General features: G+C 45.5%; 1 protein-coding gene across 1 annotated transcript; it reads right to left on the bottom strand.

Annotated features, from left to right (window-relative positions):
* Positions 1 to 407: 407 nt before the first annotated feature.
* Stoml3 (stomatin like 3) lies at positions 408 to 18,035 on the bottom strand. The gene is made up of 7 exons (XM_006977581.3): positions 17,564 to 18,035; positions 9,125 to 9,228; positions 8,972 to 9,044; positions 5,769 to 5,851; positions 4,212 to 4,415; positions 3,050 to 3,184; positions 408 to 1,417 (listed from the first exon to the last, which is right to left on the bottom strand). Exons 1-7 carry the CDS (start codon positions 17,601 to 17,603, stop codon positions 1,193 to 1,195), a joined length of 864 nt encoding a protein of 287 aa, XP_006977643.1. The 5' UTR covers positions 17,604 to 18,035; the 3' UTR covers positions 408 to 1,192.
* Between the last annotated feature and the right edge of the window lie 8,191 nt (positions 18,036 to 26,226).

The following is a 26,226-nucleotide window of genomic DNA, read 5'->3' as shown; positions in this document are numbered from 1 at the left end:
CATAAATTATAAGATGCACTAAAGAAATAATTGGCCTTAATGTTATAAAGACTGAGTCACATGAACCCTTAGTGTTATAAGAGACGGAGTCCCTTGAATCTACAGGGGGTTGCTTTGTTTTGTTTTAAGATAGGATCTCACTATGTAGCTCTGGCTGACCTGGAACTGTCTATGTAGACCAGACCAACCTCCAGCTCACAGAGATCCTCCTGCCTTTGCCTCTGGGAGTGCTGGGATTAAAGGCCTAGTCTATGCAGCAAGTTCCATGCCTACCAGGATAACATAGGGAGTACCAAAGACAAATAAACAGAAAAGTAAAATAAAGTAAAATAGACCCCATTTCTCAAAACGAATCCCCAAAGAAAATCATGTCTTGGCAATGAAATAAACTCCACTAAAACAAGTTTAAAAACTCTTCACGTTCTATGACTTTCTTTTATTTGCAACAAGTTGTTCAAGTTGGGGAGAGATTACAAACAGCTCTTAATCACTACGGCTCTTGGGACTTGCAGAGTGAAAACATGCAATTCACAGAACGACCTCCCCAGTGGCTACAGATGTTCTGACTAGCAAGCAAATTGCTCTGTGCTTTTCTGCCTTGAAGTTCCTCTGCCCGTGATAAATGTGCATGAGGCCGAGAACGGCCAGCACCCGTACAGGACATGCAGAGTGTCCAGAGAACAGGCCCTCAGCTGACACCTTTGCCCTGTGCTCTTGCTTCTACGTTGCAGCTCCACATGCAAACCGATCCTAATTTTCAGTCTTGAGGGGCTTCCTTATGCCTACTTGAGCCATAGCAAGCGAGAGCAGTAACTCAAATACGTAGTAAAAATGCGGGCTCTGCTTCCCTTTGCAAAGGACCTAAGGTCCTTCTTCAACACAGCTTCAATCTGCAGTGCTTGTCAAAGTCACCCACAGTCTCTCCCCCTTCTGAGAGGAAGTCCCCGCTGATCGTCAGGGACAACTACTAACTAATTACTAAGAATATTGAGTATTGGTTATGCCTCAAAAATAAATGCACTGCGCAGCTCTCGGTTTTGTTTGTTTGTGTGGCTGCTGTGCCTCCCCCTGGGAATTCTGCTAGTTGTGGAGTTACGGTAGCTGCAGGGTGCTGACCTCCCTCTTTTCTAAGGGCTGCCTTCTCATGGTACAGAAAGGCCTTTCTAAGCAGTCGGGGGTCACTTGGAAGACCTCAGGCTTTAGCATTGACCTTCTTATTGTTGTCATAGCTGATGCCGCCAATGCCCTCCAGTATGTTCATAGGCAGAGGAAACACAATGGTGGAATTCTTCTCAGTGGCCACGGTGGTCAAGGTCTGGAGGTAACGCAGCTGGAGGGCGACGGGGGACTCCGACAGCACCATGGAAGCCGACTTCAGGGACTTAGAGGCGTTCATTTCTCCCTCGGCTGCAAGGACCTAAAATGAGAGAAATGAAAGTTGACAATTGCATGGTGTCCGGGGCTTCTTTTTGTGGGGCTGTGTCCCCATTTTACTGCGTGTGTTTTCTCTGCTCACTTTCTTATCAAAGACAAGATTTTCACATTCTAGAGGACTTGAGAAAATTCAGGAAGTTGCACAGAGTGAATGTTCTGGTTGGTTGTGGGTTTTGTTTTGTTTCAGTTGGGTTGTTTGGCTACTTGACTCAAAGTAGACTCATCTGGGAAGAAGGAACCTTATCTGGGGGATTGCCTCCATTAAATCGCCTGTGAGCAAGTCTACGGGAACATTTTCTTGATTAATGACTGATAGGGGAGGGCCCAGCCTACTGTGCCCAGTGCCATCGCTGGGCAGATGGTCCTGGGTTGTATAAGAAAGCAACTTGAGCAAGCGATGAGGAGCGAGCCAGTGAGCAGCCTTCCTCCATGGCCTCTGCATCGGCTCCTGCCGTGACTGAAAGAAACCCTCTTCTCCTCAAGCTAATTTTGGTCGTGGTGTTTACCACAGCAACAGAGGTATAGACTGGGACAGCAGGGATAAATATTTTACAAAGGATGAGCCCGCAGATTTTGTTTTCAAGCAGATAAAAGCAGTGTCATTTAAGCAAATGAAAACTTGACCATCTAACCTGAGAACTTGTGTGTGGAGGGCTGAGAACAACAATCAGGAGCCAGCTCTGCCCTGCTGTGGGTTATAGGGATCCATCTCAGGAAGTCGGGCTTGTATGGCAAGTGCTGGTACCTCCTGGGGGGCCATCTCTGACTCTTATCTTATTCTGTTGCCAAATTAGTCTCGTTCTTACAACGCCAGAATTGTTCCTATTCCCTCAGCTTTTGATCATAGCAGTGATGAGCCCCAGCCCCATAACCCTCGTTGGGACTCTCTCTACTGGCTGTTCTAAATTCCGAGACCACCCTGGCCAGGGCTCAACTGACCCATCTGTGGGCACTTGCTTTCCATGTGCCAAAGGAGTCCTACTTTAGGAGCTGCCGGTACTCCATAGACAAAGCAAGTGTGACTAAGGAATGTGAGTGGAGAAAAACCTTCCGTAGCCACAGTGTGGCTTCCTGAGAGTCATACCTGAAGATTTCCAATCTCTCACACCAGTAAATCCATCCATGCAGAACAAAGGTGACGGCAGATTCTAGGACACTCAGGGCCAGCCTGAGTTTCACACGTTCTAATTCTAACCTGGCTTGGATTCAGTCACTTTTTTAAAGCCAGTAACATTTATCATACTCCAGCGACAATGCTTGAAACATAAGCACTAAGCTGGTCACTTCTGAAATGTCAGCTTTACAATGATGGTGGTTCCTGGATGGCTCCAGGCTCTGCTTCACGGGATCTGAAATGCTTTGTTTAGTCACATTCTGCTGAGACCTAATGTGGGGCCAGTGTTGTTCCCTGAATTGCTGACGACCTCACTTGCAGCAAGCAGAATGACTTAGTATCAAGCGTCCTCAAGCTATGGTAATCTGCCCACTGTCTTTTAGGGAACCTCTCGGGAAAGATAAATCTGTGGAAAGAATCTCTTGCGGAACAAAGATTGGAACTTTATTCTCCCTTCTGCTCCATACTTGTCTACCACCATGCTAATCCAGTGTTTCTTACCTTGGCTCTGGCTTCCCGGGTGGCTTCAGCCTCAGCTGCCATGGACCTCTGCAGCTGCACAGGAATCCGGACATCTTTGATCTCCACCCTGGCCACTCGGATTCCCCATAGCTCAGTGGCATCATCAAGCAACGTCTGTTTCCAGAAGAAACGGCATTGATCAGAAGACATGTGACCTGCCCCAAGCATCTGGTGTGTTCGGGGAGGCTGTCTTTTCTAAACTCATTAGTGGTGTTGGGAATTGAAGTGAATCCCCTGAAGGTTTCATGGACCGATCTTGAGTTGGGGTATAGCTCTGTTGGTCGAGAACTTGCCTAGCAAGCAGAAAGCCCTGGGTCTGATTCCCAGAGCCACATAAAACTAGGCATGGTGGTGCATGCCTGTAATCTCAGCGCTCGAGGTAGAGGCAGGAGAATCACAAGTTCAAGGTCATCCTCAGTTATATAGGGAATTCAAGGCCAAAGTTGGATACATGAGGCTGGATCTCTCTCACACACACACAAAATCTTGATACATCACCTGTTGGTTGACTAGAAGAATCCACCCTCTAACCTCCTAAGAAATTATATGATGTCCTTGCAGATTTGAGCAAGTGTTCCAGACATCAGTGCACGGGCTTCTCAGACAGTCCAGGATTTTGTCCTGGCCATACAATTAGCAGCTGTGAATGACTACATCAGCTTGCTAATGGGAGTCTCAGTTTCTCTCACCCAGGACAGGCTTCCTATCAGCTTTGTTACTCCGTGGTTAAGAAGCTTTCTTCTCCCATGCAAACATTTAATGTTTTAAAATTATTTGACTTTATATGTATAGGTGTTTTGCCTACATGTATTTCTAAATATCGTGTATGTCTGGTACCAGAGGAGACCAGAAGAGGGCAATAAATCCCCTGGAACTGGAGTTACCGAGGGTTGTGAGCCAGCATGTGGGAGCTGGGAATCAAACCAAGGTCCTCTGCAAGAGAGGTATCTTAACCACGGAGCTATCTCTCAAGCTCCCATGCAGATCTTTAAATCTATACCTTGTGATGACAGACAGTATTACCAGGGATAAGGAAACCCATCTTGAGAGGGCAGCTATCTCTATTCTGAACTATGGATGTTGGTGGCCAGCCACTGATCACTAAAATGAGGGAATTCATCATTGTATTTTGTATCTTCACCTGGATGCTGTGGGCGATCTCTTCTCGCCCAGATAAGATCTGGGACAAACTCTGGGTCCCTAAGACATTTCTCAGAGTGGTCTGAGCCAGCAGGAACGTGGCTTGGTGAACATCGTTCACATTGGCCACCGCTGAGATGGCGCTGTAGATTCTGTAGTAGACGACTCCATCCACTTGGGTGGTCACAGAGTCTCTTGTGAGGATCTGCAGAGCATAGACAGAGTGAAACCACACGGGTGCTATTTTACAATTGGCAAAGAGGCAGCCAACCCCAGAGTTCTCCCTCACCGAAGGGCCTCGTTGATGGCAACTCATGCTGGCAATTGCCAAACATCTGTCCTGGCTTCAGAATAACAATATCTCACAGCTAAATGACTGCACAAGTTTGGTCCCTACCTAACCTTGTAGCTTCAACTTAGAGAATTCTTATATCCCAATAGCCCCACCGCCTTCTCCTTCCAAACAGACAGAATTTGCATCATTGTCTACATGGTGTGCGGTTCTCATTGGGATAAAGGAAGAAGCAATGCTTCTTAAGAACCATAGATGGCACCAGAGACCGTGTTCTATATTCAAGCAAAGCAACTGTGTTAGCTTTATAGAGACTCAGCATCAGTATTCTGAACAGTGTGAAGTCTCCGTCTCTCTTTCTCCCTCCTCCTTGCCTCTTTCCCTCTTTCCCCTCCTCCTCCCCCTTTCTCTCTTCCGGTGTTATTTCTGGGAGGACCTTGGGACCAGAACCTGAAAACTGTCCACTACAGAGCCACAAAAGCCATTCGAAGCTTTCCAGTAGCGTCTAGGATGGCTCAGCTCTGAAGTGGTTCCTCCAAGGCTCCTGACAGCCATGGTAGGCTCCTGAGCCTTGATTGGTTCCCTGCCTGCGTATTATGGCTTTGGCCATGCCCCATCTTTCCTGCATTTCCTTTTCTTTCTAGATGCCTTGGGTCGTAAGAGGGCAGGCTGCTTGTCAGAATCATTTCTTCTTCTCTAATACTCAGTTACTGCTTTGGATCATTAATTCATACTTTTTCAAGATTTGTTTGCAGTTCAAACTCTTGCGGGTCCTATGTAGCCTCTGTACTGTCCCTATACTTGTTCTGTCCCAACACGTACAGATAGAGACCAAAAATAAACAGCAAAAGTAGAGGTAAGCCGTGCCATGCCGCTGGTTCTAAAAGGCCCTCTAAGAAGGCTGTGGGGAGGGCAGCCTGACCCTCCCCTCTCCCCGCCCCCCCCCACACACCGCCCCCTCCCACCCGCTCAGCTTTCCCTGCCAGGCCTCCTGTCTCTAAGCAGCTGCCGTCACCCTCCCCCGGCTGCGCCCCGCCAGGGCTCCGCCGGCCTCCACCTGGCTATCCCGTGTCTTTCATCAGCCCCTCCCTTCCGCTTCATTCTCATTCATTTGGCTAAAGGAAGCCACCTGAAGCCTTTCAGGCAGGCCCTGGGGTGGGGGGTGGGAATGAAGTCACCCTCCCTCCCCCCGGAAGGTTAAAATTATGCCCACGTCCTAGGGGACCTCGCAGCTTTATTTTTAGTAACCCTTGTTTACTCTGGTACCTCTTGTGGAGGAATGTTGCAGGTAACTGTTCGGAGATCAACCTTGACAAACACGTCAATGCAGGGCAGGACCAGGATCAAACCTTTGAAGAAAGAAAATTGATTTAAAACTTGACCTATTCAAGAGAGTGACAAAGAGAGTCTTCTGGATATATAGAACATCATTTTTTTTGTAATGCTGTATGTGTTTCTTGGATCTTCAATGTGAACACATTCAGCTTTAGTGAAGGTGACTGATTCTGGTCGGTCAATAATGAAAGGAAACTAATTACTTAGGAATTTAGGACCTTTGGCAAAACGCTAAGGTCCCTGATGTGCGTTTTTTAATTTTTATTCTTAGGTAATCTACTTCTGCTTTAGCATTTATTCTGAGGTTAATTTAAGAAGGGAAATTGGTTTTCTAACTATAAAGAGTCAAGTTTGGTTGTGCTTATCAGCTACTGGCAACAGCCTCCACATCATCAATAATGATGGAATTCTGCATTAAAATCTTCCACCCAGTCCTGGGTACTCAGGAAAGAGGCTGAGGTAGGTGGGTTCAAGTTCAAGCCCTGCCTGGGCTACATAAAGAATCCAAACCCAGCTTGGACAACTTAGAGTTTGTATCAGAAACTAATTATAATAATAATTTACACTATGTAATAATATATAATACAATATATTATGTTTATATATTGATTTGCTCATTATTTATTATATTATAATATTTTATATATTAGTGCTCGGCACTTGGCTAGCACAGTCTTCCAGGGACTCAGGTTCCCTCCACACAGCGCAGTGCAGAACTGAGAACTGATGTGTCTCTTTAGCTGTGTTCAAGTGCCATGGTGGCCCCAGGTGCACTCACTTCTGATGCCCAGTGAGTAGTAAGTCCTGGGTTTGGAGGAGCTCAGGGAAGGGCAATGTAAGAAAACCCATCTGAGAACACCGTGGGTCCTCAGCTTTACCCCGAGGCTTTCGTTCTTTATATAAGCATCACAGCCACAAGGCGTGACAAGCAAGACGAGGACAAGGAGCCATTTCCATCCATCAGGAAATCTTGATGTTACTGTGTTTGTTTTCAAGGCAGAAATCAGCTTTTCCTCTGAGTGAAGAGCCAGCAACATGGGCTGAGAACACTGTGGTTTCGGTCATTGATTCATAGTATTTCAAGCTTTATTTTGTTCTCTAAATTTTCCTGAGACCTATGGTAAGAATCCCTACCCTATTTCCCCTCTCCCACCGCCGTGTGTGTGTGTGTGTGTGTGTGTGTGTGTGTGTGTGTGTGGTGTGTGTGTGTGTGTGGTGTGTGTGTGTGGTGTGTGTGTGTGTGTGTGTGTGTGTGTGTGTGTGGTGTGTGTGTGTGTGGTGTGTGTGTGTGTGTGTGTGTGTGTGTGTGGTGTGTGTGTGTGTGTGTGTGTGTGTGGTGTGTGTGTGTGTGGTGTGTGTGTGTGTGTGTGTGTGCGCGCGTGGATGTGTGGTCTCTGGTTAATCCCAAGTTCCTGAGAACTACCTTGAGTTCAGTGTCAGCCACCCCATGTCTGGACCGTTCGCCCATCTTTCCTGAGCTTCCATTACCAACGTAGAAGATGTAGTGAGGATGAAGCATGGGTCACCACGATAACAAAGTACTGAGCACGACGCCAGGCATCCGTGAAGGGCCGGATCTGGCTGCCCTTCTCGTTAATACTTTTATTACTAGAGGATAATTTGCCATTTGCAAAAGTGTTAGCAGGTGGGTTTGTTTCCCTCTGGTGTTCACGGTGTTCTGAGGCAAACCATTAGCCCCAGAGACATGCGTGACGGGGGTTATTATCCTGGGACTCTTAGCAGAGAAGTCTTTCAGGAGAATTCATTAAGAAGAAAGAACACATTGTCCTCTGGAGTTCTCCAAGCGGTGGCTACTCTGCTTCTCTGCCTGCTCTCGTGTTATTTTAACATCGGTCTTGGGCCCATCAGATGGGGAGCAGGACTGAAGGGAGTGAGCTTGGTTGTTCTTCACTGGTAGAGTCTAGCACTGATGTTGATAAATGCATAGGAGCAGCTGTAGGAAGTGATCCTTGCCTCGTTCTCTTAGGTTGGTTATGAAATTTGACAAAAATTATACCATCTGAAATGGTCAGGGCTCATTCACAGAAGTATCCTTGCAAGTCTCTCACTTTTTTTTTTTTTTAATATAACATGTAATAACACACAGTGTTGTTGGGTCAAGGTCAAGTATAGAGTCTTGCTGTACCATGCATAGAAGGCATCTGCTCCCCCACCCCAGGTCGTACAGTGTGGTTGGAGACACAGCGATCTTACTCAAAGTGCAGGAGCAGGGCCAGAAAGCAAATGTTGTCAGAGAAATATAACTAATGGATACTGTTTTGTGACAGCCCTCTGATCCATAATATTAAAACCAGTCATATGAGATTGTCATTGTTAGAAGTCAAAACAAATACAAGCAACGCGTGGTTTAAGCGGAGCTGTGAATCAAGACCTCAGGTCTAAGGCTCTTCGCTATCCAACGCCTCCCATCCCCTCCCCCAACCAAAAAAGGCACTCTATAATTTGAATAGTTTGTAACGATTTTTACTTCCCAGAGTGGCAGAGAGCATGGGAAGAAACAGTGCCCCTGGAACTGGACGCTGGGACGCCCCTCTTTACTGCCAGCCACTGGGACACTCGCCGACACATCATTAAATCTATGTCGGTCTCCACGGCTTCACTTTCAAAACTAGAAGCCTCCACCCAGGGAGGCACACCTGACTTCCAGCTCCTCTCACTATTCATCGACTCGCTGCAAGAGGAAGATATATATATATATATCCCGAGTGTGTGTGTGTGTGTGTGTGTGTGTGTGTGTGTGTGTGTGTGTGTGTGTGTAGTCTGTTAGCCCTTTCAAAAGATAATACAATCCAGCTCCTTGAAAAGTCCTTGTGAGTAATTTAACGGTCCCCATGGGCCGTTTACTTTCTTCCTTCATTCCCCAGACCTGGCTCTTCACAGCCCTGGGCATAAGTGACATCCAGTCAATGTCACCCATTTATGGGACTACTCAGGGGGTGAGTTATGAAATCAGTTCTGATTTCCTAATGCTCAGCGTTCCATGTTAGTGGTCTCTCCCACTGGAGCTCTCTCCCCGATGGAACAACATCTGTCCACTGCTTAAAACACAAAGTCTCTGGCTTTCTCTGCTAGATGCCACAAGCAGTGGTAACAGATGTCTACAGTCTCCTTACCTGGTCCCTTGGCTTTATCAGTTTGGATGCGTCCCAGTCGGAAGACAACAGCACGTTCATACTCCTTAATGATCTGAGAGATTAAGGGAAAACCTTTAGTCTTAGTGTCTGTTGGTTCCCAGGGAGATACCTGCCCATTTCCCAGGGCCTTACCTTCAAGCACATCCATATGGAGATGGGGAAGGTAAGGAGCATCAACAGCAAGGAAAGGAAAAACAGGATCCAGCCACACACACCAAGCCGGCTTTTGTTGATGCCTGGGAAGTGAGAAAGAAGCAAGCTTGTAATCTAAGTGATGCTTAGGAAAGCTTTCAGGCAGCGTAGGTGAGGACGAAATATGTCCTAGCACTGATCAAGCCTGACAGGATGGAGGAGAAAACCTAACTCCATTCACACAGTAAGTATAGTTACAAACAGCTGTGCACATGTGCACACATGCACACCACACCACACACACACACACACACACACACACACACACACACACACACACTCACACACCAATGCACGTGCATAGGAACACACAATGTTTTCTGTAGAGGGTGCTTAGAAATTAAAATGGATCTGTCCCTTTCAAGAAGCTGCTCAGTGCCGGGTAGTGGTGGCGCACACCTTTAATCCCAGCACTCAGAAGGCAGAGGCAGGTGGATCTCTGTGAGTTCGAGGCCACCCTGGTCTACAGAACGAGACCCAGGACAGACACCAAAACTACACTGAGAAAGTCTGTCTTGAAAACCAAAAAGAAGAAGAAGGAGGAGGAGAAGCCGCTCAGCAATCAACAGTGATAATCATTATGTTCTTGTAAGGCCAGCATGGTGTCTTGGAATGTGACCATGAACCATTCATTTCAGGACCATCAGATTCTTGAGCCCCTTGAAGTCTCCATATGAAATTCAAAACAAGCCCTGGGATAGGTAGGGAGGGGCTGTTATCCCTAGAGAGAAGAGGGATGTACGTGCAGGAAAACATCTTAGAACCCCTGGGTGTGCGTTTCTATGCAAGGTCTCTCCTGTGCCAACTCCAGAGCTTTACACAGTCATTCCTAAAGAGATTCTCCAAGTCTCTTCTTCATCAGTAAGATGGGGATAGGAGTGACCTACTTTGGAAGATCTGATAAAGAATAAACGATACCATTTTTACATAGATCCCGATCTATGCATTAATGCGCGTGTGTGCCTATGTCTATCTGTGTTTGTGTCTATGTCTGTGTGTATGTGTGTATATGTGTATCTGTTTGTGTGTGTGTGTGTATCTCTGTGTGTATGTATGTGTGTGCGTGTGTGTATCCTATTATTCCCACTTTACAAATGGATAGAAAAGCCAGGGACTTATCAAACTGCTTTGTAAAAAGAGGAAACTTATTTTAAGTCCTACATCAATAACTTAACATCTTGAAGCTTCAGTCACATCAATCGTAACTTCTTATTCATGAAATGTGCATATTTGGCCAAACTTTTCATGTTAGAATTCTTTATAGTCATCCTTTCACCTCCTTGTAGTCCTCTGTCTATTCTCTTTTCCTCCATTCTCATCCCCAATCCCTTCTGATTGAGTCACACTTTCCACTCAAACATTAGAACTAATTGTCTTTGCTACATGCACCGCCCTGCAACCCCAGCCATTCCCCTGCCCAGGTTAGAGACTCAGGTCATTGTTGCCTCCTTATCCATCTGCTAAAGTCACTTTGGAATTTGCCCAATACGTTGGGACCTGTTGTATATATGTGCACTTAAGGGGGTCCTGGGTTTTTGCTTTTATGAAGAGTGAAGCGGTGAAAGTTTTTAAGCATCTATTTTGTGCATGTGTATGGAATAAATCCCTGGTAATGCATGTGTCAGGTTAAAGAGATTTACAATCTTACTCAATGGTCAATGCCCTTTAAGAAGTCATGTACCTCCTTCTGCATGGTCCGAGCTCATGAGATTGTTTCAGACTTCTCAATTGCGTATCTTGATGGGTGAGATTATCTTCATTTTAGAGACATATTTAGTATTAACACCTTTGTAAGTGTTCTGTTCAGGCTCTAAATGTCCATAAGGATGGCATTATGAACAATAATGGCTTGCCTGCCTACTCTAAAAACTCCTGAAACATCAACCTCTGAAGTCATGGAACTACTCTGAGGTGAATCTGATGTCGCTGTGCAGGATAAAAAGACACTTTGGACTGGTGAGATGGCTCCGGGGGGGATAGGGTATTTCCACCAAGCCCAGAGACTTGAGTCTGATTCTCGGGACACATGTGATGGAAAGAGAGAATCAGCTCTTGCAAGCTGTCCTCTGACCTCCGTGTCTATGCTGGGGCATGTGAATGCACCCACCCACATATAAATAAATGGAATCAAAGTTTTAAATAAAATAGAAGGCATTGGGTGTTTGTATGCTCACAAAATCATTACTGCATCCTATTTGCAGTGATTTTTAGTATTAATACAGCCTGTACATGTATTCTCACTGAAAAAGGAATCAAAGTTTAAGACTTAAGCTCCCTTTAACTACCCACTACTCAGTTCCACATTTATATAGAGAAGGAAAATAATTACCATCAATGTATGTCTGTCTTTACAGGCCAATTCCCAGGCATTTACATACACATATTTGTCTCTAGGGATGACAATCTGGTCTCCTACAGGTCTTAGTGTAGGCAGCTTCCTGTGGTGTGTGATGCAAATAATGTTTGGTTTCCTGTGCTGTTTGCCTCAGAGCTCACAGGATTCTTCCTTTATACATGGTCTGCCCATTATCCCCTCCAAGCTAAACACTGAAGTCTTATGTCCATTGTTGTTGTATACCTTGTTTTAATTTTTTAATTGCATAAAGACTAGAGATCCAAATAAAGATCTAAGATCCAACCAGTTCTGAAATGGAAAATTCAAGGTTTACCCTACTGTCTCAGAAAGAAAAGCATAGAAAGCCATTAGCAGAACCAGCCCATGGGCAGACAGGACGTGAGCAGCCCTGCTTACATGTTCTAATCAAGACAGCTGTGCACCCAAGCCAGAGACACCAAGGTAATCACATGATCTGCTCCCACATAAGCATCTGCTACATGATCATAACAGCTAGTTGGGAGGAGCTGCTAAAACAATGTATGTAAAGGAATTATGAGCCCCACAGGTGAGGTGGTGGAACCTTGACAATTGTCCAGGGATTTTTGTGGTGTTCTTGTGAATGTGTGTGTGTGTGTGTGTGTGTGTGTGTGTGTGTGTGTGTGTGTGTGTCTACATGTGCATGCAAATGTACTTGTGTATACATGCATATGTGGAGACCAGGGGTTGATGTTTGGGGCCTTCATCTATTACTCTCTCCTTATTTTTTGAGGCAGGGTCTCTCATTGAATCCAGAGATAGTCTTTTCAGTAACATTGCTGCTCCCCAGGGATCTTCCAGTCTTTGCCTCCTTCTCCTTCCCATCAGCACAGGGGTTAGGATAATACACATATACAGTATTATCAACAGTCTTTCATTTGGGTTCTGGACTTCCCAACTCATGCCCTCATGATTGCACAGCAAGAATTTAACCTAATGAACCATCTTCCCAGCTTCTAGAAACTTTTAGAAGCTGGGAACTTTTAGAGTTCCCACTTTTAGAACTAAAACCCAACTTTTAGAAAATTAAAGAGAGGAAGAAAGAGAGAGAGAGAGAGAGAGAGAGAGAGAGAGAGAGAGAGAGAGAGAGGGGAAGGGAGAGGGAGAGAAGGAGGAGGAAGAAGATAAGGAGGAGGAGAAGGAGAAGTTTATAACTGTCCAATTAAAATTATGCAAAGTCGCCGGACGGTGGTGTCGCACGCCTTTAATCCCAGCACTCGGAAGGCAGAGGCAGGAGGATCTTTGTGAGTTTGAGGCCAGCCTGGTCTACAGAGTGAGATCCAAGAAAGGCTCAAAGCTACAAAGAGAAACCCTGTCTTGAAAAAAAAAAAAGAAAAGAAAATTATGCAAAGTTATTCATCCTGATAATCCCAGCACATGTGCAGCTGAGCCAGGACAGGGAGTTGAAGACCATCCTAGGCTACAGAACAACACCCATCTCAACAATCACAGCAAAAGAACCTTCTAAATCAGAGTTGGCTGGTGACAAACACCGTGATTGCCCCTCCTCATGCACCCCTCCCTCCAGAGGCCTGGCTCCACAGTTCTTGAAAAAGACCCAATTCGGCATCAGCACCCGAGCCTGGGACTCAGGAGGCCAGGCTTGCCATGCAAACTCCTAAACATCAGGAGTTGAATTTTCAGTAGCTGAGCTGCTGATGGTCTACACTACAATTTTAGTGACCCAGACATGGGTCCAGGGAAAGCCCTCCACAGGTCTGCCCCTTTGCACGGATCTTTGTCCCTCACTCTCACTTACCTCCCACATATTCCTCTACCTCAGTTGCCCTACCTGCTTCTTCTTATAACCCGCACCACTGCCACCCCGGGTACACCCCTAGGGTCCATTGTGAGTTTTAGCTGCTTCCTGTGTCTTCCCTGTAAATATTTAGTGCTTTGAAGGGGTGTTCTGTTCCTGGATCCCTCCTGGCCCCCTGGAGAAGCCAGTGGGTGAGTGGAGAGTCCACTCTAACCCACTTTGAAGTCTCAGAATGATGCTGCACCACAAGTTAGATTTATGGGTCTATTTGGAAGTTCTCGTCAGAAATAATGATACATCAGAAGAGACTCCCTCTCACGAGACTTAATTAACCCGAGAACCATAAGCCATTGCATTCTCGCCTTCATGTTTCTGCCTTCCTATACGCTCACCCCCACATCATTATGAGAAAGTGAAGAGAAGATGTGACCTTGTGTCATTCTCCTCTGTCCCCACTCTCCCCATGCTTCTAGGTCTCTCCGTCTCTGAAATGACAGCATTGCCCACAAGCACAGGGGTTTTGTCCTTAAGAGTTCTCAGATGGCCTCACAACAGTTTCATGTCTACCATCTGTAAGTAGCAAACACCCCAACAGACACACAATATTGTATTTTTGCATATGTTTTATTAATTAATTGTGGACAGGGCCGCATGTAGCCCAGGCTGGCTTCACACTTATGTGTAACTGAAGATGGCTCCTTTGTCCACCTCCCCAGAACTGGCTTTCTGGTGTGTGCCCTCGTACATGCTGAGGATTGAACCCAGCTTTTTGTGCATGCTAGGCAGAAAAAAAAAAATGGTATGGCATAAAACCATTTGGCTAATGGGATCCCAATTAGTACAAGTACATGCATAAAAAAGAATTCTGGGAGAAAATTAAAGCAAATGTTTCTGAGTGATGGAAACATAATGGTTCTGAATTCTTTTTAAAATGCTTTTATGAAGAGATTTGATTTTTGTTTCATGTGTGTGTTTGCCTTCATGTATATGTGTGCACCATGTGCACACAGTGTATGAGGAGTCCAGATGAAGCCCAGGAACTGGAGTTACAGACACTTGTGACATTCACCTATGGGTGCTGGGAACCGAACTGAGGTTCTCTGTAAGAGCAATAAAGTGCTCTTAACAGCTGCTCCATCTCTCCAGCCCCTATTTCTGTTTTCTTAACTTTTCATATATTTATGCTTTTATAAAGAAAATTTTAAAGAAAAAAATAATGTCTGGCAAATGTTCTCCTTCCTTCCCTCCCTCCATCGCTCCCTCTCTCCTCCACCTCCTACCCTGTTAAGACACAGTGGATAGAACAGGGCTCCAGCAGCTTCTCAGATCTCTCTGTAGAGAGTCGCGGCCTTCAGCATCAAATATGAAGCCGAGGAGCAAACAGCGTTTTTCAGTACCTATAATCCATCTTTCCTGCCTGTCTGTTCCTCTAAAACAGACCAATAGCTTTCACCGAAGAACCATTTTAAGCAAACATTTGCCAAAAGGAACACAGACACAAAACATGGCTTCAACCTGGTGACATCTCCACCCCGGAGAACTGATTTGGATGCAACTTCTCAAGCCCAGACATCCCGAAGTACCAGGATCTCATGGCCATAGGTGGTGGTTGACAGAAGCCTGCACTTCTTACAAAGGGCCCCAAGAAGGCGCCGATGGTAATTCTGAGAGGAACCCCACAGTGTAGACATCTGAGTCCAGTTAACTCTGACACTTCAGTGAAAGGGAGGGTAGAGAGTCAACAGCTGGTAAGCAGTGGTGTGTTGACAAGGGTTGGCCATGGGGTTCCTGGGGGTGGGGCTCTGATTTGTGCATTGTGTGACTGTCATCCCATCACCAGGGGACTCTGACCTACCCTTGTGAATCATGAACTTAGAGTTACAGAGGTGCACACATAGCTTTCAAAAGCAGTGGCTCCAGCTGGAGTGATGGCCAAGAAGCAGCTATTCAGTTCCCTCACCATTTGCCAGGGAGTGCACATCTCTGTATTGCTGGAGGACTACTCACTATCCACTCTGTATTGCTGGAGGACTATCCACTATACACTCTGTATTGCTGGGAGGACTATCCACTATACACTCTGTATTGCTGGGAGGACTACTCACCATACACTCTGTATTGCTGGGAGGACTATCCACTATACACTCTGTATTGCTAGGGGACTATATACTAGATCCTGACTGTATTGGAGGTGGAGCAGAAGAAGGGTAAACTCATCTCTAAGTCTCAGAAGATCCACCACATTGCATTTCCCATGCATTTTCAACAGCACAGGAAACACAAGCCCCAATTCTGTTTGTTCTGCAAGAGTACAAGTTTATCGTTTGATTAAAACATCCAAACTACAAATCCTATGACTACCCTAAGATGCCCCACTGAGGGGACAGGGACAATCACACCCTCTGCTCAGGTGCTGTCTTACCCTGTAAAAGTGGAAATCAAAATTCTCACAGAACCACTTGTTTAAAAAGGCGAGGCCTGGCATGGCACACACCTGTAATATGAACACTACAGAGGCGGAAGCAGGAAGATGGCCAACCTGAGCTCTATAGTGTGAAGTGACGTCCCCATCTCTCACCCCCAAAAAGCCACATCAGGCTGATCAATTGATTGGAATTTCTTAATTGAGGAGTTTCTAGGTCCGGAATTAAGTGCAGAAGCAAAATGAACAGGACCTCTCTTCTTCTCCCTTAAAGCCCATTCAGAGCCCAGCTCTGTGTCTGTCCCAGCATCAGTGTGAACATCAGGTCAAATCTTCTGGAAGGAGTCCAGTTATGAGACTGGCAGGTCCCACCTCCACCCCACTGTAACCTGCCTGCCCGATGTCCCCACCAACCTACTTAGGAAATGTCTTGATTCAGGAAATTCTTTTTCTCTCTAACAATAAAAACTCCATAAAACATTTGCATAGTGGAACATCCTACTTGGGACAGCTCCATTCCAAGTTCCCAGGCCACTGTAACTCATATCTGGCTCAAAAGTAAACTATCTTTCATTCTTCCTGAGATAAGAGTTGTGTTTTTTATTGGCCATATGAGACCTTGTCTCTTAAAAGAAAGAAAGAAAGAAAGAAAGAAAGAAAGAAAGAAAGAAAGAAAGGAAGGAAGGAAGGAAGGAAGGAAGGAAGGAAGGAAGGAAGGAAGGAAGGAAGGAAGGAAGGAAGGAAGAAGGGAAGAAAGAAAGAAAGAGGGCACCCTCCGCTACCAGGCAAGTTTGAGACCAACAACCTGGATGACATGAGAACTAGTCTTGAATTTTCAAATGATGTGAAATGCTTCAGGCTGTCAGTATTGCTATGCCTACGTCAAGAAAAAAAGACTGTTTTCCAATCTGATGAATGTCTATTTTTCTTTTCTGAGTTAGAGATGCTAACTGCTTTCTCAGCTTTCACCTTGAAGCAGGGTTTTGGCGACTGAGGTTTACAGAGGGCTTGAGGAGTTTAACTCCCACGCACAGACACACGCCTCAACTCCACATCACCACCATCACGTTTTAACCAGGTGCCAAACTCTCCCAGACCCGGCTCTTCCTTTGTAAAACCATAGAGAAGGTGAGAGTAAAGACTTCCCCCATACTGTCGGGTCTGAGAAGGTAACCAGAATCAAATGCTTCCCGGGTCATCCCTGTCATTAGTACTAAGCACAGTACTTGGTACTTATGGACTAAGTCTTACTCTTTGAACTTCTTTCCATTTATCTGAAATTATGCAGCTTAAGCTAACTTTTTTCTTAATCACAGTTTCATCAGACACTTTTGAATATGGAGGAAATTCAGCCTCCACCTTTTCTTTGCCGTGTAAGGTGAAGAAAACAGTGCGAAGATAAACAAATGCCTCTTTGATCACAGAGGGAGTCAAGGAGGGCAAGTTACAGACCACCATTCAAAAACCAAATAAAACCAAAGTAAACAGCAAATACCAAACAAGGGGTTCTCAATGGAAGTGGAGCCCCCCTCCACCCCGCCATTGAGACAAGGTCTTTGCTATATAGCTGAGGTCAGCCTTAAACTCACAGCATAGCCCAGGCCAGCCTTGAACTCAAAGCAATTCTCCTGCCTCAGCCTCCAGAGTGCTGGGATGACAGGCATGCCCAGTTGAAGTCAACGGCAGTAGGCCTCCCTGTGACCACGTCACACCTCTGCAGAGCTCCACTCCAGCTCTGACTAACGTGTGTGTGTGTGTGTGTGTGTGTGTGTGTGTGTGTGTGTGTGTGTGTGTGTGACATTCCGAGAGGAGGAAGGAACTTACCCACTAAGCTGTTCTTATCCAGTTTCTCGGGGGAATCCATCTCATTCTTGAGATGCTTTCCAAATCTAGCAGATGGTCCTGGCTCTGGATCCACGCGTGGCTGCAGGCATCAGCCGAGTGGTGTGTGGAGAGGAAGCCAGAGCAAGGGAGGCTCCCTCCCCTTGGCACGCACCCTGAGGAGTAGTAACCCTGGTGCAAGAAGCCTGGAAACGTAAACAAAACACCTTCCCTGACTTCACACTGTCTTTGTTCAAAGAGAAAAGGTAAAATAAAAAATAAATAAAGACAGCCTTCTGTCAGGGCTGCTTCCTATAACATATGTCATGTGATCCTGTATCATTTACTTACTGTAAAACATTGCTAGCGCCCTGTGTAACTCATCTGAATACAAGTATATCTGTCCTCATGTATCATAATGCAATAATGCAGCCTAATTCACCCAGCACACTGTAGTAAGAACACTTTCAAATGCAAATCTAACCATATCACATCCTTAAGACAGTGCCAACTGATGGACAGTTGAGGCTAATGTCATGGATGTCTCAGGCAGTTTGAAACTGCTGGCCAGTCCTTCCCTTCCCTGGCAACCCCCCTCCCTCTGCATCAGTCCCTTTCAGGCTTTTAGGTGTCTGTTTTCAGATCGGATTTTATTCTAACTCAGGCTGGCTTGGAACTCCCAGGAATTCTCCTGCCTCAGTACTTCTCTCCCACTGCCCTGAGTGCCAGGATTGCAGGCATGAGCCACCACCCAGCTTTCTTCGAAGCTTTGTGCAGCCTCTTGTCTCAGGGCCTTTGCACTTACAACTGTACAAAGAACGCTCGACTTGTGTTCTCTTTTTCTCCTAGACCAGCCGTGATTAGCCTGCCACCTGTTCGCCATAAGTAAACTTCTATTGTGCACAGCCATGTCCATTCCTTCCTGCATCACCTCTGGCCACTTTTGTACTACCCAGTAGTGAGTGGCTGTGACAGAGCCTACATGGGCTGTAGAACTTTCCATATTGTATGCTCCTTTAAAGGAAAGGCATGCTGGCCCATGCCTGACACTACATTTCTATGTGGAGAATAAATAGGCTATTCCCTATCACATCTGGAGTGTTTGGAGCAACCCAGACAAGAGCTGATGGTCGACAGATGTTTGTCCAGTGGATAAATAAGTAATGTGATGATGATACCAGTTCCTAGGAGGCCAAGCTCTTTCTGAGATGCAGAACGTCAGCTTCTTGGCTGTGCTGGTCAGTGATTCATTTGTTTGCTTATTTTTGTCAACATTTCCTTGATTGATGTGGGAGGGTCCAGCCCACTGCAAGTAACTACTCCAGGGCAGGTGGGTCTGGGATGTATACGAGAGTGGGTTGAGTAAGCCATGTAGAGAAAGCCAGGAAGCAATCAATGTTTGTCTGTGGTCCTAGCTTCAGTTCTGTTCTGAGTTTCTGCCCTGGCTTCCCTCAGGTACAGGCTGTGAGCTGTAAGACGAAATCAGTCCTTTCCTCCCCAGTTCCTTACAGTCAAAGTCATAGAAACCCAACTAAGGACATGGCCCAGGAGTTCCTCTTGTACCACACTCCTAGAACCAAGTGCCACGGTAAATTTATTCTAATACCGAAAACCTCTCTCACATCAATACCCTAAATGTTTACTTCTGTCTGTGTAAAAGTGCGAAGCAGGACAAAACCAACAGCTCTTGGTTCATCTGGTATTTTCTCAGTTTTCTTCTTCCACCTAGCTAGTTGTTTTCACCCTGGCAGGAACGTCTTTCAACATTTCCCGCAGCGTGCTAAGATTTACCAAGTGCTCAGCTGTCTTCTCCGCAAACTCAAGCACGGCTCTTATGTGAATACATGTGGAATTTTAGAAGTTCAGAGAAGGCAGCTTGGGCCAGAAAACCAGATCCCAGCAGAAACGTGAGCAAGCCCACATGAGGTGGGGGGTCCATCCAGTCGACAACCCCTCCATCCTGGTGCTCTGTGTGGAAGCCATGCCAGGGCCCCAGGGGCTGAGAAGGCCGCTCGGAGCCCACACCGCCAGCATGGCAAGAAACTCCTGCCTTGCCGTGTATTAGCCATGTCACCGTGGGTCAGATCTTTATATGTGGAATGGAAGTAAGAGAGTTTACCAACAAGTTATCCAAGTGAAAGTCATTCAAATTGTGCGTTTAAATGGAGTGCTGCTTGGAGCTTTTAAGGGGTAGGAGTGGGAGCTGAGCCCTGTACTTGTGACTCAATTGTCTTCTAAGTGGGGAATAGTGTGTTAATTCACTGTCTCTCTTTTCTTTTGTTTTCAAGAGAGACCAAGACTGACTCATTACATGAATACTTTGATCAGGCCTCTTCTCTCCCTCGTCTAGCACGACCTTTATTTTCTATAAGGTTGAAAACTTAAGAGCTGGGCATGATGGTACAAACATGGAATCCCAGCATTCAGGGGGCAGTGGCAGAGGGATTGCCACAAATTTGGGGTCAGCTTGCTCTACATAGAAAGTTTCAGATCAGCTGAGGACACATGTTGAAAACCCTATGAAAAACAAAACAAACCAAAGAACAGGAAAGAAAAACCCTCAAGTTCGAGGCCCATCCCTGGCCCTGCATTGCTGATGAATGGATTCCGTTTCTCCTTAGCCTTTGCTCTACCATCTTGCCGTCATCCTTCGTGACGAACATAGGATGTAAATAGCAATAGGAGAGCTTCCTGTTTGTATCAGTTCTCACGCCTAAGCCATATCCAATTTGTATCCAGAATGAGACCAACCTCCTCCCTTTGAGTCAGATCCCCCTTTCGGGTCATGTAGCAGTTTAGCTTATTTCTCATTTAGCTTATTTCTAAAGACATTTCCCCAGTCTTGGCCAAATGCCATTTATGTCATAGCTGCCACTCAAGGAAGCACAAGATTCACAACAAAAACAGTAATTGTTCCCAGAGGCCGCTAGAAAGAGTCTCAGGAGGACTCAGTGTGCGTCCCCTTGGAAGATGACTAAAGCTGTTTTTCTTCTTCTTGCAAAATGTTCCAAATGTCTCCACCTCGAAAGCAATGGTAGCTTCAAGTAATAAACACCCTGAGTCCCTACAGAGGGGTCTGGGAAACAGGATGAGAGCTCATTTCTCTGTGTGTACAGTAACCCCAGGTAGGCTTCAGGCCATGAGCTCTCTGATAGCATTTTCTCCCTCCATCATGGAGCAGTGTTGGGGATGGGGGGGGGCGGATTTTGCTGTGTGGATACTTTTACTCCATCAGGTCCTGCACTCACCGAAGTTCTCCCTGGAGGATATCTGGTCTCACCCTTGAGGTTAAAGGGGTCCAACTTTCACAACTGAATTTAGGTTCCAGTTCTCCAAGAAGGGCAAACAGGTGTCTTTTCCAATGAAGGGCCATTTGTCTACGAGGCCCTCACATTCAGGATTGAGACAGAACAAACACACAGGGTCTAAGTCAGCCTCACAGTATCTCAAGGACAAACCCAGCACCCCCCTTCTGAGTCACGTCCGAGCTTGTGCAAATGCATCCAATAACAATAAGACTAAACCTCAGCCAATTAAAAATGTACTAACCAATTAGGTAACTACCTTGAAACTCCCCTTAGCTAGGCTTAAAAGAAGCCTGAACATTCATCTCAGGGTTATCGCCACTTTGTACAGGTGAGCAATCCCACATGCATGTGCTATAATAAACACTCTCTGTTCTTACATACTCTTTGAGTCTGGGATCTTCCTTCAGTGTTTCCTCAGACCCTACAATGTATATAACAAACACACTCATCCTTTATGCCTTCTTTTTCCCTAGTGATGACCTTTGGAAGAACTAAGCCTCTGACTTGAGACAGTCCATTCAAGCCTCTCAGCTTCCTGTTTCCGGAACACTCTATCATTTCTTGTTCAGAGGGACACTGTGCTCAGGGACATTTGCCATTCCCTAAGGATTGTTCCCTTTAAAGAAGTCACTGTATCCACTCTATATGTTACTCATACTCATGAACACCCACATCTTTAAAAAAATTTTGTTCCCTAATTGTATGAGGATACTTGTAGAGAGAACTTTCTAAACTGAAGTGGTGGCCTAGATCTTTCCTCTAAGTGATACTTTCAACTCTCAGCCAATTAACCATCTCTACCTTGACATACCTGATTCAATATGCTATACCTGCTATATAGAGATCTTTCATGATAGAAATTTTGTTGATACATGTGAAATAACATATGCAAAGCATGCATAGATTCTGTAGGCACATATTTCAATCAAATAAGCAACTGTGAACATGGTGTCCCATGCCACAACTGGAGTATTACCCAAACCCCTGGAACCACATGAGCGTGCCTTCCCACCACAGCTCTACTCTCCATAACCAGAAGCAGGAATTTTGTTTTCTTGCTTTTCAAATAGATTTTTCTCATATTTATCATTTAGTCTTACTTGCTTTTGACCTAAATAAAAATCCCCTTGTGGCTTTCTCTGATTACTTGTACCAAGTTTCAAGGTTAATTCACACTCTTGTAAGAAAACAATGTTTTTAAGGGCTGGAGAGATGGCTTAGTAGTTAAGAGCACTGGCTACTCTTGCAGAGGACCTGGGTTCAGTTCCCAGCACCCACATGGCAGCTCACAACTGTCTGTAACTTGTCCCATGGGATCTGATGCCCTCTTCTGCCCTCTGTGTACATGCAAGTGGTACACAGGAAGCAAACACTCATACACATAAAAATAAGAAGAAAAAATTTTTTAAAGAAAACAATTCTTGTTGATATCCAGCACTTCTTTATAGATAGTGATCAGGCCACAGTTCATTGACTTGAGGTAATTTTAAGTTTTTGTTATTACATAATGCCACCATGGATATGTTTGTATGGGTGTCATTCTGCTCTGAAACCAAGATGTAAACATCCAGAAATAGAATTGCTAGCATTTATGTCCTACTTTACAAGTCTATCATCATCAGCTTTGCAAAATTCCAAAGTGGTTTTTGTGTGTGTGTGTGTGTGTGTGTGTGTGTGTGTGTGTGTGTTTGAGTTTATGTGCACCCTGTGCATGCAGTACCCATAGATGCCAGAAGAGGGCTTTAGATCACCTGAAATTGGAGTTATGGACTATTGTGAGCCATTGTATGGTGTTAAGAACTGAACCCCTATCATCAACAAGAGTAAGGAGTACCCTTAACTGGTGAATCATCTTTCCAGCCTCTCCCCTTTCTTAACAATTATGAGTTATAAATAGCAAATATCTTTAGCTGTAGCCATAACTGTTTTTAGATTTATTTTATCAGTATGAGTATTTTGCCTGCATGTACTATAACTTTAAGTACCTCTAACAGAAGTATTTTTGAAAATGAGTGTCATTATACCCTAGCTGAAGACAAGAACCTGGGGCACCCTTTGATTATCCTTCCCAACTTAGTTGCTAAGGTTCAAAGTTTAATCTTTCGACTGATCAGCGAGATACTACTTACCATCTTCTTACCTGTCTCCTAAACAAGTCTCCTTCAATGAGTTAGAGTAAAACATTTACTGAAATTCTGACTGTAAGCCCCTCAAGCCACACAAGTGACCAGAACCCTGCCCTGCTGACCTCCAAACGCCAGGTTCCACTCACAGAACATTCTAACTGTCCTAATGGCTGGACCTTGCCCCTGCCCTACAGAGTAAAAAGCCCAAGCTCTGGACTTGAAATTCCACCAGTCCCGACCCTGGAAAGCTTCACCCTGAAAAGTTCCACACCCACCTCCCCAAGAAACTCTATATAAACCCTGCCTTCTGTTTAGTTCCCTGTTGTTTCTTGCCTGAGCAGAGGCAGCTACCCTCCATAGCTCCTGTGTCTTTCCCAACAAATCTCTTGTGTAAGGTTTGCTATGCTGTGTGACTTTGTGGTATTCCTTGGCATCCGACTGCCAGGATACCCTACCATCTGAACTATAATGCTTACATTTGGTGCTGAAACCCTGGACAGGCTCTCCTAGTGCCTGTGTTTAATTCTGTGGTCTAAGCTGCACTGGGACCCTGTCCATCTCCAGTCCACCTGTTATGAATTATGCACACATGGGCAACCCCCAGCTGTCCAGACCAGGGTATCCCATGAGTGAGGGAGAACTTGCTGGCATGCTGGGAAGATGCAGTGGCGGGCTGCGCAGATGCATGCCATGTGGGCATTGTGGCTGTGGCGGCCAGTAATTCACAACCCAGACACTGCACCTGCATGGAAAGAGTTTATTAAAAAGATAGACAGAAAGGAGAGAGAGAGGAGTTCAAGGTGTGCATACCTCATAGGAGAAAAAGTGGAAGAGAGAGAAGAAGGGGAGGAGTTTCCTTTAAAATAAGGCTTTTATATCAGGACAGTGGGTCAGAATATTAACACCATCCACAACAAACTCACCTTCCAGTTCACCGATTTCTTTAGCACCCCATCTACTAGCAGCAATTAGGTAAGTTTCCACATTGGTCCGTGAAAACTTTTCCCTGTGTCCAAGGAAGTGACTGTTAGGTGTCCAGCACCCCTCTGGTACTCTTAAGGCAGAGGTATCCCCATCCATAATTTTTAAGGCTGCAGTTTCTTCAGGCCCAACTGGGCTTTGATGTTCCTTTCTACTCTCATCCCCCACCTTCCCTTCCGAACTGTCTATCATCCCACTGCTCCTCTAGGCCCTTGTGGCTTTTGTGACTCCATTCTCCAACCCTTTCCTGTGGACAAGACCCCTCCTCTTAGAGCGCGAGTTTTGCCCTTGCCTTCTGACCTCCACGAGAGCCCTGGCACCAGGCATTGCGTCTCTCCTTTGGCTTAGCCAGGGTAAGCCTCTGGCCCCCACTGAGTGTGGTGATGACTCCCTGAATGGCTTGGTCCTAATTCGGTCTTCCATGAGTCCTGGGGATGCCCACAACTGCAGGCTTCAGTGACATTTTCCTTCTCTCTCATCCATGAGATCATGTCTTCCATGCTCTCTCATTCCCCACTGGGATGCCTCTAAGAAAACCTCCAGCCTCGACACTTGACACCTGACCAGAAGGGTCCTAAATTTATACATTTTTGCAATCAAACTTGGCTTCAATGCCCTTTAGATAATCCAAAGGGCCACCTAATGGTACCCTAGATCCTAATATTATTTGAGACCTTTACAAATACTGCAAAGTGATCTGGGAATGGCAAGAGATTTCCCATTCTCTTCTCTCCACTCCAAGCCCTGTTTGTTTTTGACTAGTCTCCCCCTCTCCCCACACACATACTCTGTGTAAATGTCCTGTCTTTTAGGTTACCACAGATGGATCTGTAAGTTGGTTGCAAAGTGGGAGCCAGGAGGGAGACCTAACAGGAGGGGGAGAAAGCAAAGGGATAGGCCAGCTGCGCATGCGCATACCCTACACACACACACACACACACACACACACACACACACACACACACACACACACTTCACGGGCTGGTGCATCTCTCAGCTCCCTCCTGCAGGGCCCTCTGTCTATAGCCAGGACTCAAAGTCTTCCCATCTCTAAGCCTTCTTTGTTCTCGGCTTACTAGATTCAGGTTTATAGGGGCTCAGGTGTCTTTTAGGTGTGAGTGGCATTAGATTGTCTTATGCTGTCCCACTTCAATTAAAAGCTGACTCTGGAGCTGGGGTATGATTCCTCCTCCGCTAGCCCCAAGCATGATTGTTTAAAGATTTCTTCCAAAGTATCTGTCCCATATTAGGAGATCCACCTGACTATGTGCCAGGAAAGGAGAGCAAAACAAAATAAAGAGACAGACTATTGCCAGTGAGGATGATTGCTGCACATATCATACTTTTTTGGTTTTGGTTTAACTCTCTAAAACTTTTGCTAAGGTATAAATCTTACCTCAAGATTTGTAAAATCATTGTGTAAACTTTCTGTGCTTCAAGATTTGTAAGCATATTGGGTCTGATTAAAACTCTGTGAAATCTTTAACAAAGGGGTTAATTTAAAACTCAAAACACCAGGGTTGACAGCTAAAAATCTATACATAGGTAATCTTAAAGGAAACATGAGGCTTGCTGCCATGTTAGCTGCTGTCGCCCCATCAGGATGGAGACAGCCACATGGCTGATGGCCATCTTTCCTAGGGCTGGAAAGGATGTATTTTGCCATGTGACCTCACTCCCATCTTCATTAAAAGTGACCACATGGCAGAAGCCACCAAAGGAAAAAACAGCTCCTCCAAGCTGTAAGGCCCAAATCAGATGATTCTTCCACTGTTTCAATCACACTAATGAGCCTTATCTGCCTCAACCCACAGTCCCTTCTCTTCCTCTCCAGCCTCTCTGGTTTCTCTTTCTCCCTTCTCAGTGACAGGTTGCCCACCTAGTCAAAGCTGAGGAAGTCCCCAGCCAGGACCCTGAATGGAATTATAATACCCCATGGAATTGTATTTGTAACTTGCCTCCTGGCTGGTCTTCACAAAACCCACCCTTAGAGCAGTAAATTATGAGAAAATCCAAGAGGTCATCCAGGACAAACATGATAACCCATCTCTATTCCTAGACCACCTTACAAAGGCTCTCTTACAATATTCCAATCTGGATCCTGAGACTCAAAGTGGAAAAAAAAATCCTTATGACCCACGTCTCCCAGAGTTTCCCTGATATTAGGACCAAACTTAAACATCTAGAGAAAAGACCCCTGACACCACAGGCAGAAGTCTTAGCAGTGGCCTTTAAGGTGTACCATGGGCAA

This window comes from Peromyscus maniculatus, chromosome 6 (assembly GCF_049852395.1).
Source record: "Peromyscus maniculatus bairdii isolate BWxNUB_F1_BW_parent chromosome 6, HU_Pman_BW_mat_3.1, whole genome shotgun sequence".
NCBI lineage: Eukaryota > Metazoa > Chordata > Mammalia > Rodentia > Cricetidae > Peromyscus > Peromyscus maniculatus.
The sequence above is the reverse complement of the archived record's forward strand: the minus strand, read 5'-3'. Positions and strand labels throughout refer to the sequence as shown.